Genomic DNA, 14,138 nt, shown 5'->3' with positions numbered 1-14,138 from the left:
GCCATTTCATGGACCTTTTCCAACCGCTTCTCCATCATGAGCCGGTCTATGTCCATGTGCTGAAAGGCTTGACGGTTTCAGTGCTCTGTCCCAACAGGGCATTCACACAGCACCTCATTAGGACTGAAGGCCCCAGCCAGGTTGCTTAGATGAAGGTTGGTCTCCGTGTTCACTGATACTAACCATATTCATTTAAAAAAAGTAAAAGGTGAAGTTGTCCCATGTAATGTCCATGCTATATGCTAATCAAAAGTGACGATTTGTCTTTTTTTTCCTGTTAAATGTTGACAGTTCCACATCACGATTGCTTCTCCAATTCAGGGATCACAAAATTATTTAAGAAGAAGCTCTTCAAAGTGTGTGATCCGTCCCATACACCTCTCACCCTCACTGCCCACTCATGCACCGATCTGCCCCCCCCCCCCCCCACCCCTTCGGTCGTTCATCTAGTTGTGCCTTCGTTAGACACCCCGTTCAATGGCCTCACATACACAATTTAAGAATTTCTAAATTAGCCTTGAAAGCGAATCATTGACAAGGCAAAGGGGAGTAGCAAATGATTCCCGCTAACTAACCCAGGGAGGACTGCCAGCAATTACCTCCACAGTTCCCCTGACACTCGTGCACAGCCTGTGGGAATTATAAGAGGGCTGTCTTTCATAATGCCGAAGCCTTTCAGCGGCTGTTATTGGCTTGACATACGGTTGCATTCCAAGCAACTTCACTCTGAGGCGAATGCTCGATATGATGTTAAAATATTATATAACAGTTATAGAATTTGTCTTTGTATACTCATTTCCTTTTGGCAGTCCTCTTTCCCTCATTTTATATTCACGAGCAATACTCAAGAGCAAACCCAAATCCAAAATGATGCGCACATGGTTTCTAAAAACAAACAGCAAATTATCACCCACAATGGAAACGACTGGTGTGCTAAAGATTATTAGGACAATTCCATGTCCACGTTAACACTGAGGTTTTTTGCTGTCTGATCAAACATACTGTATATTTGAGGGGAAATGGATGTTAGGAAATGCAGAAAGTAATGCTTAACTATTTGAAAATAATTTTGTTGGCTTATTATCATCATTATTGTCATTGACCGAGAGGGTTGCACACACACATACACACACATCGACAACCCTCAATTAGAAAATCTCCCAGTAGTTTTTCTTCACCTGATTCTCCTGATTGTAATATTTTTAAACATATTTAAAATGTCACATATCTCCTGAAAAAGGCTGATCCACAGAAAATGCAGTAACAATTTTAGGCATGTGGTGTAGTGCTCTTATTCCATTTTGTTTCCCTACTTTATCCGATTGAGCTGTTATCCTATAAAAATCAAATAACCCACATAATTTGTCTACTTCAGGTTTCCATCACTCTGGGCCGATGGAAGGCTGAACACCTCATAACTTCTATGTTGTTTTTTTAACGGCCGTTAAATGTGGGGGTTCAGCAGAACTTAAATAAACTACAAAAGCATGTGCTCAAACACAACAGAATCAATTGTAATATGTAGCTCACAGGAATCTATATTCAATTCAATATCTATATAATAGATTATATGTATTATATAAATTATATATAATTCAAGAAGTTTTTTTTTAATTCAAGATTATTATTTTTTTGACATGCTGATTAAATTTCTGACCTGCTGATTATCCATGATTGTTTTCTATCAAACCTTTTTTGCTACATTCTACACAAACCCTTTTAACGGGCTTTGACAAACAGTGGCAGGCAAGCAGGTCCAATCACAGGGTAATGATTCATGGTGCTGGTGTGTCGGCCCCCTCCCTCACACTCCTACACATCGATCATACTGTTCATTCAGAAATTTCTCTTTCACTCCTCTCTCCCTATATAGATATCCCCGCCTTTGTCTCCTGCCACCTGACCTGTTCGGGTTCGCTGTCCGTGGTGCTGAAACACCCACAGGGCAATAATCATCATGCATGACTCCCGTTAACGCTTCTTAGACAGGATTCAGACAGCTGTGACCTTTGCGCACATCTACCCATCTTTCTATCCACCCAGCCTTCTATATTGATGTTAGTGCTGCAGTGTTTTAGGCTCACGTGGGGGGGAGAGGGTGGGGGGGCACTTTCTGATGCTTTTTTTTTACGCTGAAGGGAGAATCCCGTCAAACAGCGCGAGCGTCTTGAACGCAGCCCGTTTGCAGTACTACAGTCAAACTACAGCCACAGTTACTTTCTTTTTTTCAGCCTCTCCTCTCTTCTCGTCTCGCGATAGAGCGGCGCAGCGGTTTGACGGGCAGTCGAGGTTGCAGCAGGCAGAGGGAGACGGTGGAAGGCAAAGCAGGGAGGCAGCATCATGGCGGACAGAGACAGTGGCAGTGACCACGGAGGGCCCACCGCGGGCCCCGGCTCGTTGCCCCCGGGTGCGATGGGCGCCATGTCGCGCCTGCAGCACGACACGGAGGAGCTCGCCTCCAAGCGCGTCGACATCCAGAACAAGCGCTTCTACCTCGACGTGAAGCAGAATGTTAAAGGCCGCTTCCTAAAGATAGCCGAGGTCGGGGCTGGGGGAAACAAGAGCCGCCTCACTCTCTCCATGTCGGTCGCCGTGGAGTTCCGCGATTATCTCGGGGACTTTATCGAACACTACGCCCAGCTGGGCCCGACCAACCCGGACATAGTGCAGGATGAGCCCCGGCGGGCGCTCAAGAGCGAATTCCTGGTGCGGGAGAATCGGAAATATTACATGGATCTGAAAGAGAACCAGAGGGGGCGGTTCCTAAGGATCCGGCAGACCGTTAATCGGGGGCCCGGATTGGGAAGCGCGCAAGGCCAGACCATCGCTCTGCCGGCGCAGGGTCTCATCGAGTTCCGCGACGCTTTGGCAAAACTCATCGACGACTACGGCGTGGACGAGGAGCCCGCGGAGCTCCCGGAGGGCACCTCGCTCACGGTCGACAACAAGCGCTTCTTCTTCGACGTGGGCTCCAACAAGTACGGCGTCTTCATGCGCGTCAGCGAGGTGAAGCCCACGTACCGGAACTCCATCACGGTTCCGTGCAAAGTGTGGTCCAAATTCGGCAACACCTTCTGTAAATACGCGGAGGAGATGAGGAAGATCCAGGAGAGGAATAGAGAGAAACGGGCCTCCGAACTGCTACCGGAGGGCCCGCACGGAGCGGGAGACGACGGCGAGGACGACTGACGCGGAACAACAAAGACTAAACTGAACTCTGAGAGAAAAGGAGACTATTAACTGTATAATAGAAAGAGAATTTCCAAGGGAATCACCCCAAACACACAACCTCCACAGACATGGCAGCATGTCTGCTGTCTCCTCGCTCATTTTACTGGATGTCCCCCCCCCCCCTACACTTACCACCATGTAACAGTAAGCCGCTGCTATCAAGGATCGAACTGTAAGATATGAACTGTTTCCTACTTGATTTAAATGACAATGAACAGAGTGTTTATATCTCAAATGACAGATTTGCACACATCAAAGCTATTTCGAAAAGATAATGTTTAATTTTTTTCACCCTGGTGAAATGCTGAGATTGAATCAAAAGTAAAAGCAGAGGTATATTATATAGAATGACAGTCTTCATGTAGAACGAATATTTGACATCAGCACAAAGAGAATATATTATGGAATTTATGAAACCAAAATCTGAGACCAGTTGTATAGTTTATTTTAAAGGTACGCAGAGTAAATATGAAAGCGCTCTAAACGTGTATGAATTGCAGAACGCAGCACTACAGGCCTGTAAACACCTGTCAGCATGTGTGCAGGCCCGCGTTTTGAAAAGAAGTTTGGCAGAGTAGGCTTTAGACTTTTATCTGACCTAAAGCCTGCAGGTGTTTCTATCATGCCATTAAGGAAAGGTTTGGAACCAAAGTAAAAAGCCTATTCTGCAGGTCTCAAACAAATGGCATAAATCTATATCTGAGCTATTGAATATCAACCCTTTTGCACCATGCCCATATAAACTTAATCAAAAAAAAGTGCTAACTTAGATGTACTAATTATGATTTTGTGAATCAGCTGTAAAAAGAAAAAAAAACTCCTTAAGATTCCCACGTTTTCTGTGGGTTAAGTTTTTTTCTTTGTTACCTTGTTGTTTTTCCCTCTGGGGGAGGGTGGGGGATGCAAAAGAATAAGGTCCACCTGTGGGAGCGCAAGGCGCGGAAACAAAAAAATATATAAAAAACACGCGTCTGCGCGTGGCGAGGCAACTCTTCCTCTCTGACGTCATTACGACCCGTGCCTTATACACTCCACTCGTTTACGTGTTCTCACGTGGATGGTCCGTGACCTCGACCTCTGTATGTTTTTATTTACGAGTGCTGTTATGTCGGCCCCAATTCTATCCTCGCCAGGGCTGGAGCGTTGGGTGGCAAGACCGAGCCGAAAGGCTGCTGGGAGCTCGGAGGCGGTGTGCAGAAACCGAGCTCCGAGCTGGAGCGGGCCCTTCACAAAGATACGGTGTGTTACTGTACACTTTGGAAACTAGGGATGGGGGTGAGGGGTCGGCGGGGAAGTTGCATCATGCCCTCGGTAGAGTAGAACAGGAGAGCGTACCACTGGGCTTCGGCGTGGGGATTCATCGGGGCCAGTAGGGGTGGTTTTTGCACACCATTTGCACCATGTTTAAAAAAAAAAAAAGCAAAAACAGCGACAACAACTAGAAAACATGTTAAATCAGGAGTGGCTGGGTGAGGCTATCCGTCAGAGCTGAGCTGGATGCTGTTGAAGAGTCAGGCACGCTGCCAGCCAGGTCAGCCAGGTCGGCCAGGTCGGCCAGCCGGCCGCACCATGCCGTGGAGTCTGAGTGCAGCTTAGAGGACGTGGAGGCCGATCGGTGCAGGGCCAAGGCAGTATCTATCCCTTTATGGTGCTACAGCCCCTCGATCGCTCCTTGGGGGCCTCGCCACTCAGAATATGTTACTTTTGCATTATTTTTCTCCTGAAAGTTCTTTTTTCCACATTATGTTGTCCAGAACCAGTCGGGTGTCTCCCTTTCCGGGCAGAGAGGAGGCGACCGACTAGTGCAGGACGTCTCATATTAGTGTGCAATATTGTGTGCGTGCCAATCGCGGCACTGCGTCACCTGTATAGACTATTAATAGACGGAAAAAATGTATAGGCTGTGTGATCGGTAGATATTTGAACGCATGACAAAGAGGTTGATGCATCATTATATTTCCAAAATGTGAAGTCTTTCTTCTCTTGCACTTTGATCAAAGTGAAAAAAAAGTTCAGACTCGTAGTGAGATATTTTTCCTGTCATGTTCTGTAAACCAGTCGGCTGCCCTGTCGGCGTATCAGTGCACGTTTTACGTCTCTCTACGGGGTCACACCGGAGAAAAAAAACTTTCCCTCCTCGTTCCTCTCCAACACACACACACACACACAGCGCAGACAGTCAACAGCCCTGTGTCCATCTCCTCTGCCCTGCAGGGACCCACACTGGAGTAGAGAGCTATCTTGGGTCCGGCCGACACACACACCTCCATAGGCTCCCCGTCGAGGCCCCTTGTCGCTATTTGGATGTTTGCGAGGCCTCTAAAGGATCTGGAATGGTTTTAGGACTGCACAAGGCCTCCTGTCATGAGTAGCCAGGAAACTGTTTGTTGGGAGCCTGAGTGCGACTTGGGACTGCCTATCACAGGACAGGTGAACTACGATTTGGACTTTTCCTCGTCTGCGGTTTCAGATGAGCAAGGCGACGGTCACCGGCCAACAAACGGGCCCAAAGCACAGAGGAGTTTGTTGTTTTTACAACGAGGATCTCACAACCCTTCCTTCTTGTGGGTAGTCTGATATTATGTATGCTCCTCTTCTTAAGCTCATGACTCAAAGTGTGAAAGAAAAGGCCCTGGCTCATTGTCCCTGCGGTAATGAGGTAACACTTGAGGTGCTAGTTCACTAATACCAATGAGCTCTGTGGATGGTTCACCTATCAGCTTTAGTTAAAGCAGGGTGGCCTTGGACGCGACGACTGGGCCTGCTCACAGGTGCTGCTGCGGGGGCGTGAAGGGAAAACAGGCTGTGGATTGCAGTGTTGGGGGCCTCAGCTGGACAAACGCTGGCAATGTAGTTACGGCCCGGGCCTGCCAGACATGTGTGATAGCTGAGGTTACGCTGACGCAGGATTAGCCGTTCTGATCAGGAGGCCGATTGAATCATTTGCTTTTGAAAGGTTGATCCGTGTTAGATTTTTAATGCCGGCAGAAAATTGTTCCACGCAGGACGTTTCGGCCCAGGTTTGTCTCTGAGTGTTGGTGAAAGGCCCGATGAAGCCTGGCATTGTTCACTGTTGGGGCCTACCAGCAGCAGCCTACCAGGACCCACTGAGCCGACTTAGGCCTTGTCTTTTTGTTTTGGAGAAGAACAGGGAGTCTTTGTGTAAGTCCTCTCACAGGGATGACTGCTTTTCCTCACACTGCCCTTTTGAATGATAAAAAGCCCATTTCCATTAAACACACATACCCATGTCAGCAAGCAACGGACACCTGAGGTCGAGCTGAGCTCATCCTGAGTTCAACATGAATCTGGACCCTCTGTTGTGATACAGCACTTTTCCCCCTAAAGTGTTAGCTAGCTTCACCTTGATTGAATCCAGGCCTCCGGGAGGCTTGTGCTTCACGAACACTAGAAATACAACACTTTTTTATTTCACGGCCAAACATAAGAAGAGCCTGAACCTGCTCATAGAGTTCACTTTGTGAGTGCCTCCTTCTGTGAAACGCACTTATTTTTGGAGAGATTAAAAAGCGTGTTGTTGAGTTACCGAGTGTAATCACCAGGTGATGCTGGGTCAGATGTGCTTATACCTCTGCAGGGGGACTCTGTGGTGAAATGTGACTGCTGCATTTTGGGTTGTAGTTCTATTAAGTTACAGGCAAAAGAGGCTCTTGTGATTTTGCTGACACCAAGTTTGATCCAATCAGATTTCTCTGTTCATGAGAGCTGACCCAGTGTCGTGACAGAATCTGGAGTGACCTTGCAGCCATGTTGTCCCCCCCCCCCCCCGTTACTCAAATGCAAAATGGTAGTCAGATTTATTCGTCTTGTTTTCTGCGTACGGCGTCAGCGGTCAAGCTGTGTGCTGTCCTCAGTGGCTCTGTCCAGTGAACATTGGCGATGGTACACTGAAGCTGTTAGATAAGAACGATGTTCTATTTTACCACACGGCGGCAGCCATCGTAGCAATCCTTAATCATGATGTAATGCTGCCTTTTGTGTCTTTATTAATGCAGTGTTTTGTCAAATTGTATTTAAATGAGCTTATTTTTCGGTGCTCTAACGCCACGCTACCAGACCATTCCTGACACGTTTTAACAGATAGATGTTCTTCAAGTTGGAAGTAATTCAAAAGTGCAGCCGTAACTACTTGTTGCATGTCCCTCAAAGTCAGATTGCTATGATGGCCCCGGCCGCTTCTTCCTCCGGCCTTTGAGGGTGAAGATTATTCATGTTTCTGACTGCGTTCAAAACAGCTGCATGTACATGAGAGAAAACGGCAAACGTCCACTATTACAAAGCTAAAACAGGCCGGACTCCCAGAAAACCAAACGTGCTCGGTTTCTGGTTTCAGTGTCGTATTCTCTCATTGGTTCCTGGCTGACCACCCAGCCAATCGCAGCCGCTGGTCAAAGCCAAGCAGTGTATGACTCATCACAAACCCGCGGACAGCGGAGCTTATTCTGCACGTCCTCTTTTATGCTCACGCACCGATTAGCAGGGTCCATCATGTTTGCAGACTGCACAGGCTGCTGCTGTGGGAAGTTACAGGCTTTCAACTTTGTCTTTGCAGACGTTGGGAACTGGATCCTGGGTTTTAAAGGGTGGGGTCAATGCACAATGATCATATCCCATGTCACCGTTTGGTCTAAATCCCTTTACCATCCCCATATGAGATAATATGTATGTATCTTTCAAAAATATTTTATCTGTGGCGTGTGTGTGTGTGTGTGTGTGTATGTATATATATATATGTATGTATATATATATATTTATCTATACACACATATAGATATATATGGTTTGTTATATATGATGCTCCTCCTTTCAGAAAAATATAACATGTATACAGGAAAAACATATTGCTGTTTATTTCCTTTGTATTTTATACTTACAGAAAGCATTGAATAAAAATGGATAAATACTTGCACTTTAGATATATTAAGAAAAATAAAGATTCTGCATATTATTTTTGATAGGGATCTCACATTCAAAGAGTATAAATTAAAGGCTTTGTGACTATTGCTGGACAGAGATGTATTGAGTTCTACTTATTGATTATATTTTGTCTGTGTGTCAGAAGGTTTACTAAAGTAAGTTGCATGATAAAGTAGTGCTACACCGATGGTGTTCTTTTTTTAGTTGGTAAAATTGTCTGAAAACTGTGATAACAACCCTCTTGTATCATGATTATCCTCTCCTCACCCCTCCTAGAATATTTCTTATTGAAATATGGCCTTTCCTGACTACATGACGATGGTGCTTACTTTGGCTTTGACATCAAGCTCATCCTATACATCTCAGAACATAACTCACGTCCTTACACTTCATTACTTTCTTTTATGTACTATCACTACCTTATTAAATTTATGTTGATGGCAAAAAAAAGAAGTGTGCTGTTTTGTACATTGCTGTTTGTTTTAATGTTGGGGGAGCCTTGTTGTCTGAAAAATGACTAATCGCGCAATAAAAGGTCATTCCACACGTCTCTGGTCTCTGCACAATTGTCTTGAAAACGGTTCATCGACCTTTGAAATATCCATCATCTGTTGACCAAATATTGCCAAATCTTAAACCAGTTATTCACATCTGCATGCTAATTACACTATTTCACTGTCTAGATGCATACAGCATACAGCACATGCATGGGATGCTTATTCAAGCTTGATTCATCACTTTTACCTGAAATCATTTAAATCTTTTGAGGAGTTGTATGCTTAGGAAGCACAACTGCACACTGAGGGTAGCAGCGTCGGATGATACAGAGATTCTAAACAACCGCTCCAGACGTCTGCTTTTGACTTCCACGTGGATATTTGAGGTAAGAGTAGCAGATTGTTGCCACAGCGGGAACGGGGGCCTGCTGGTGACAGAACAGTATTAAAACAAAGCTTAGCCAAAGTCCAGTCGGGGAGACTTTCTTTATGCTCTTCATACATTTGCAAGTGAAACCGAACAGATCTTACGGTGAAACTTGAGCACTTCTCCACGGCGTGAGTTGTTGTTTCAGGTGAACCGATTGGACCCCCAATGGCGTCTCTACATCCTAAAAACACTGCGTCAAGACGGGTTGCCAAACTCCCTTCATATTCCACTTTATTGTGCAGCATTTAACGCGTTTTTGTTTCACTCTAAATGAAGTCAGTAGCCCAATGTTTCATGGGCTAACTTGGCCTCACTTAACACCGGTTTAGCCTAAACGTGGATGTGCAGTGTGACTCACAGCTACTAACTCAAGATGTTCCTCCTCTAGAATGACTCTTAAATAGATTTTATTTTAAATCTAAAGTTTACTAAAGTCCCGCTTCACACTGGCAGCTTTAAGCACAGTGTTTAATGGATTATGAGGAGGTAACTGAGCAAACTGGAGGCGACGCCATCAGCGCTTGGCTAAAGTGGAGAATGTGAGGAACGTTGAAACAAAACATTAGGCTAAGAGTGTCATACAGTCACCATAACATAATTGGATTATTCATATTAGTGACTAGACACTAATTAGTAATTAAAAAAGCTTCAAGCAACGACTTGTCCAACACGTAGCCGGAGGGTGTTTGCATATTGCTCATTTTCATTTGAATAGTCCAGTCCTTCTCTGCTGAGGTGTCTGGGCTTTGTGCAGTCATCTGGTTCATATCCAACTGATGCAATTACAGTCTCGGGGTAGCTGGATAATAGCATATTAGATTTGAGCACATTTTGGCCGTATTCATTGGCTCACAGTTTGTGTTGTGCTGTTTTAACCTTTTAAAGTGAAAGGCGCGAACAAGACTTTGTGCTGATGGGAGAATATCTTTTGGTGGAAAGCTGGCATTGACCACACAAAGCATGTTTTCTTGGCAGGGAAAAAATAGTCGTTGATGTAAAACAGGGATGTCATAGCTGGAGAACCAGAGGTGTTACCAGTGGCGCCTGGTGGATTTATTTTTTGGTAGGTTCAGTCAATCAGTGTCAGTAAACATCCCAGTATGATTCAATGCAAAAAGTTTCAAACACGCATTATTACATTGCAGTTAAATATGTAATGTGTATATATATATATATATATATATATATAAAACAATATTGAGTATATGATATACCTACCATATCGTAACTATTATAAGTATACCATATAAATATCATGAATATCATATAATAAATATATTATATTAAAGGATAAATATATTTATATAAAATCTATTAGAACATGAAATATATATATATGAATATAATAATTTTTGTTTTTATTATATTAAAAATACATTGTACAAATAGTCAATATTTGCGTTTTTGAAACGTGGATTATATACCCAGTAGTATTTGTAAATTAAGATATCTGCGGAAAATGTGTTTTTTCCTGCGAGTCAAAATTATATTCAACCCCAAAAATACATTTTGTCCACTTTGTCCATTTTGAATGTTGTATTTTTCAATATTCAATACTGAAACCAAAACCTTCAGGTCACATTTGTTTTTCAAATGATCAAAGCTTTTGGCTCCATAGGTGTTATGCTACCAATCACCATCCGTGCCGAATGTCTAGCTCTTAAAGGTAACGTAGTCTGTTTTATGGCGTGACCCATCATTACTGCCATTAAATACATAATGTGAAGGTGAAACTAGAATAATTACTTCTTTAAGGATGAACGATACCAGATGCTATTACAGACTTTAAAGAAAGTGAACACATGTGGTTTAGGTTGATACGTTTCCTACTGAATTTGACTACAGTGCTACCTCTCAAATGTAGCTCTGCAGGCAAAAAAGTGCATTAACAAATATTAAAAATGTATGATGCTGAACAAAATGGGCTGCATTATAGTATAATGTATATCACCAAATATGTGTAATGTCATTTTTCTAACCAGCTGTGGACCTTTTGTTTGTCACAGTAGACAATATTAATAAATCACACGCGAAAACATCTGTATAAAAGCTTACTTTATGAAGCACAGACTAAATATTCAGTAAATATGTTCTTTACATAGTATAAGCATCCTGTCAAAAAACAGTTCCGATATACAAACAAAACAAACTAAAAGACGGATCCAATGCTGACATCAAGGTGCCGAAGTTGTAATTTTTTAAATAAAACATAACAATCAACTATTTACTTTTTCGTTGCCACGATCCTATAGAACAGCACAGGCCTACCCTAAAACATTGGGAACCAATGGTTAGCACAACAGCCAAAGTGACTATACGTCTATCTGTAAGAAAGCAGTTATTTGTCATAACGACACAGCTTTATAAAACCGTACTTCCTCTCTGAAAACACAGCTCCACTTTTGGCATTTTGGTCTGAAGAGGGATCCAGGAGTCCAGCTGTGATTCCAGGTTTCCAGCCAAGTCCCCAAACAGGATCTGAGAACCCGTTTGTCACTATTTATTTGATACAACAAGAGGCGTGAGCCAAAGATGCTGTCGATGTCCACGGCTCTGGTTCTGTTGACGTGAGGGGTCGCTAAGCTCACTGATCTACAGTTGTGTCATATAAGCAAATTACAAAGAAAGAGATATGGTGTGCGTGTGTGTGTGTGGGTTTAGGATCAATTAAGGTGCTCAGAAAGCGGTACCGCCACTCCACCCCCACGTCCAGACGAAACGCAGGTCCTCCCTCCCATGTGTGTCCCCGGATGAGTCTGTTGCCTGTTACTAGCTGGCAGAGAAAACCAAACCAGTCTCTCCTTCTTAAGTCCTGCGGCCACACTCTCCAATCAGCCTGTCTCTTTCTGACGAAGGCCTACTCTCCCCAAAACGTCCTCAAATGGAAGTAAATGTCCAAGACGGGGCTAAGCATGCAGCACGTCCATGTTAACGTGATCTAAACCAGAACTGACAGAGATTTGCTGTGTTAAAAGGTAAAGGTTGTTTGTTTTGTGTTACACAGGATCATTTCTGCCTCTGGGATGAAGATGCTGTGAAGAGCCCCGCCCCTTATTGTGTCGTCTTACTCAGCAGAATGCCTCGGATTGGTTCTCTCAACAAATAGGAAGTCTTCACGGAAAAACAATGACGTCGCTATATTTGCTTCTTCCTGTTGCCTAAAGCTTCGACAACACAACTGCAGCAACTAAAAACCAGCAAGCATTTAATGCACAAGTGACGCCCGCTCATACGGTGACACCTTCCTCCTCTGACCTTTACCTGCACCTTTAGAAACCTCACACCCAATCACATCTTGTGACTCTGCCGCGGTGCGGGCGGAGGAGCTTGTGGGGTGTCATTCAGTCACATACCGTCTTCCTCCTCCGTTCGGTTTGGACTCGCTAGAAGGGCGGACGGGGGGGGGGGGGGGGGGGGGGGGGCGAATGCGTGTCAGTATTTAGGCTAGCGGCGGATTAAAAATCACAGACTTGTGATCTCTCTGGCTGACTCTGTAATTCCCTCAACAGCTAGAGTCAAGGTGCCCTTGAGTAAGGCACTCAACCTCCAGCTCCTCTGGCGGTGCACAGTCGAAAACACGCTCGCTCCACCCGGCAGCTTCTTCACGCTTACAAATGTACGCCACCGCACCGTCGCCGATTGGCAAACTGCCGGGCGGGGGGCGGGGGGGGAAGAGCGAGCGTGCTCAGTGGAAACCCGCCCCGGGGCAAATAAAGGTGTGGAGAATTAAATAAATAAATAAATATGCTATACATGGCAGGGATCCATCGATCCTTCTGAGAAGTTCTTTTGAGAGTTTTTTTGTAACTCTGGGACAGATATGTTGTCTCGTCACACACCACAACGTAGGTCCATACTCGGCTGTGTGCGCAAACATGTGATGAGGGAGAAAAGAAAAGGCCCAAATGCTACAGTAGTACCATCTCCTTCTGCAGGACGAGGACGGGACAGAGAAGACAGCCACAACCCGTCCCTCCTCTTGGTTCTCCGTCCGGCCCTTTAAACAAATTCATTATTAATCACTCAAAGCTCTGCTCGTAACTAACAACTAATTTAATGTAAAGACAACCACATCGCTCTCATTTCCAAATAATACTGATGATGTCATAAATAGTGATCACAGTTATGATCATTCTTAATGTGCAATGGTTAAAGTTCAAAGGACCGGGGTTAGGCAGGGTCACTTGTTGGGTATCAAGCACGGGCTGTTGGTCCTCTTCATCTATTGCTCAAAGACAGGAACCTATCACCAGGGCAGGTGCATTCTGGGAAGGAGGGACACATTACCCCCGTTTGTTGCTGTAAGTACAACAGGAGGAGCGCGGGGGGCCCACAACACAAAATACTTTAACAGAAAAGGCCCAGAAAGAAGCTGGTTTGGCTTAGAGGGGAGTTGCCCCCCTCAGCTCCTCGGCCCCGGGGCGGTGCATCCAGCGGCCCTCCCGTTCTGCCCGCCCTGAGCCTGACTGATGGACGGCGAGGACTGCGTCTTGCGGATGTGGCACTCGCGGCCGGCCAGGCCCCCCTCCATGATGAGGCCGCCCATCACGCTGGCCTCAATCTTCTCGAGGTCGTCGGTTTCTGCGCGGATTTTGGCCTGCAGGAGGCTGATGTACGTCTCATAGCGAGCCTTCTGCTCGGAGAGAGATGAGCAAGAGGGGGAGGCAAGTGAGATTAAAAGATGATGAAACAAGCGAGTAATTGCCCTTAAGCTCACCTCACTCGACCAGCTTTAGTCATGCTAGCATGAAAATATATTCTGTTTTTGATAGAGGTTCAGTAACAGCTTGGTTGAGGCATTAGAGGGGTTGTATGAGGTACTCATCCATAGATACAGGGGAAGGATGCTGTGGTCAGCGGCAGCAGCGAACTGAAGTTTCCCTCTCAGTTCAGTTTTCTGATGGATATATTTTAAATATAGTTCCACACTGAATTACAATGCTTTCCTCTATTACACTGACTACAATGTTACCTCATACAAACCCACTTCACTATACCCCAAACCATCCCTTCCATATAAGGGGGGAACAGTTGAAAACATA

General features: G+C 44.9%; 2 protein-coding genes across 3 annotated transcripts in view; one reads left to right on the top strand and one right to left on the bottom strand.

Moving 5' to 3' along the window:
* Positions 1–2,172: 2,172 nt before the first annotated feature.
* Positions 2,173–8,719, top strand: purab (purine-rich element binding protein Ab). Its single transcript, XM_040173770.2, has one exon. The coding sequence runs from the start codon at positions 2,341–2,343 to the stop codon at positions 3,187–3,189; it is 849 nt and encodes a 282-aa protein (XP_040029704.1). The 5' UTR covers positions 2,173–2,340; the 3' UTR covers positions 3,190–8,719.
* Positions 8,720–11,136: 2,417 nt separating this feature from the next.
* psd2 (pleckstrin and Sec7 domain containing 2) overlaps positions 11,137–14,138 on the bottom strand; it is a 31,428-nt gene continuing 28,426 nt past the window's right edge. For both annotated transcript variants that reach the window (XM_040174078.2, XM_078101534.1), the window contains exon 15: positions 11,137–13,729. In XM_040174078.2, the coding sequence (XP_040030012.2) occupies positions 13,499–13,729 (231 nt within the window). In that variant the 3' untranslated portion in view covers positions 11,137–13,498. The remainder of the gene's footprint in view (positions 13,730–14,138) is intronic.

The sequence above is a fragment of the Gasterosteus aculeatus genome, chromosome 4 (genome assembly GCF_964276395.1).
Source record: "Gasterosteus aculeatus chromosome 4, fGasAcu3.hap1.1, whole genome shotgun sequence".
NCBI classification, from domain to species: domain Eukaryota; kingdom Metazoa; phylum Chordata; class Actinopteri; order Perciformes; family Gasterosteidae; genus Gasterosteus; species Gasterosteus aculeatus.
This window is presented reverse-complemented; position numbering and strand designations above follow the sequence as displayed.

Coding starts and splice junctions, on each gene's coding strand:
- purab (XM_040173770.2), top strand. CDS start 2,341: ATGGCGGACAGAGACAGTGGCAGTGACCACGGAGGGCCCACCGCGGGC.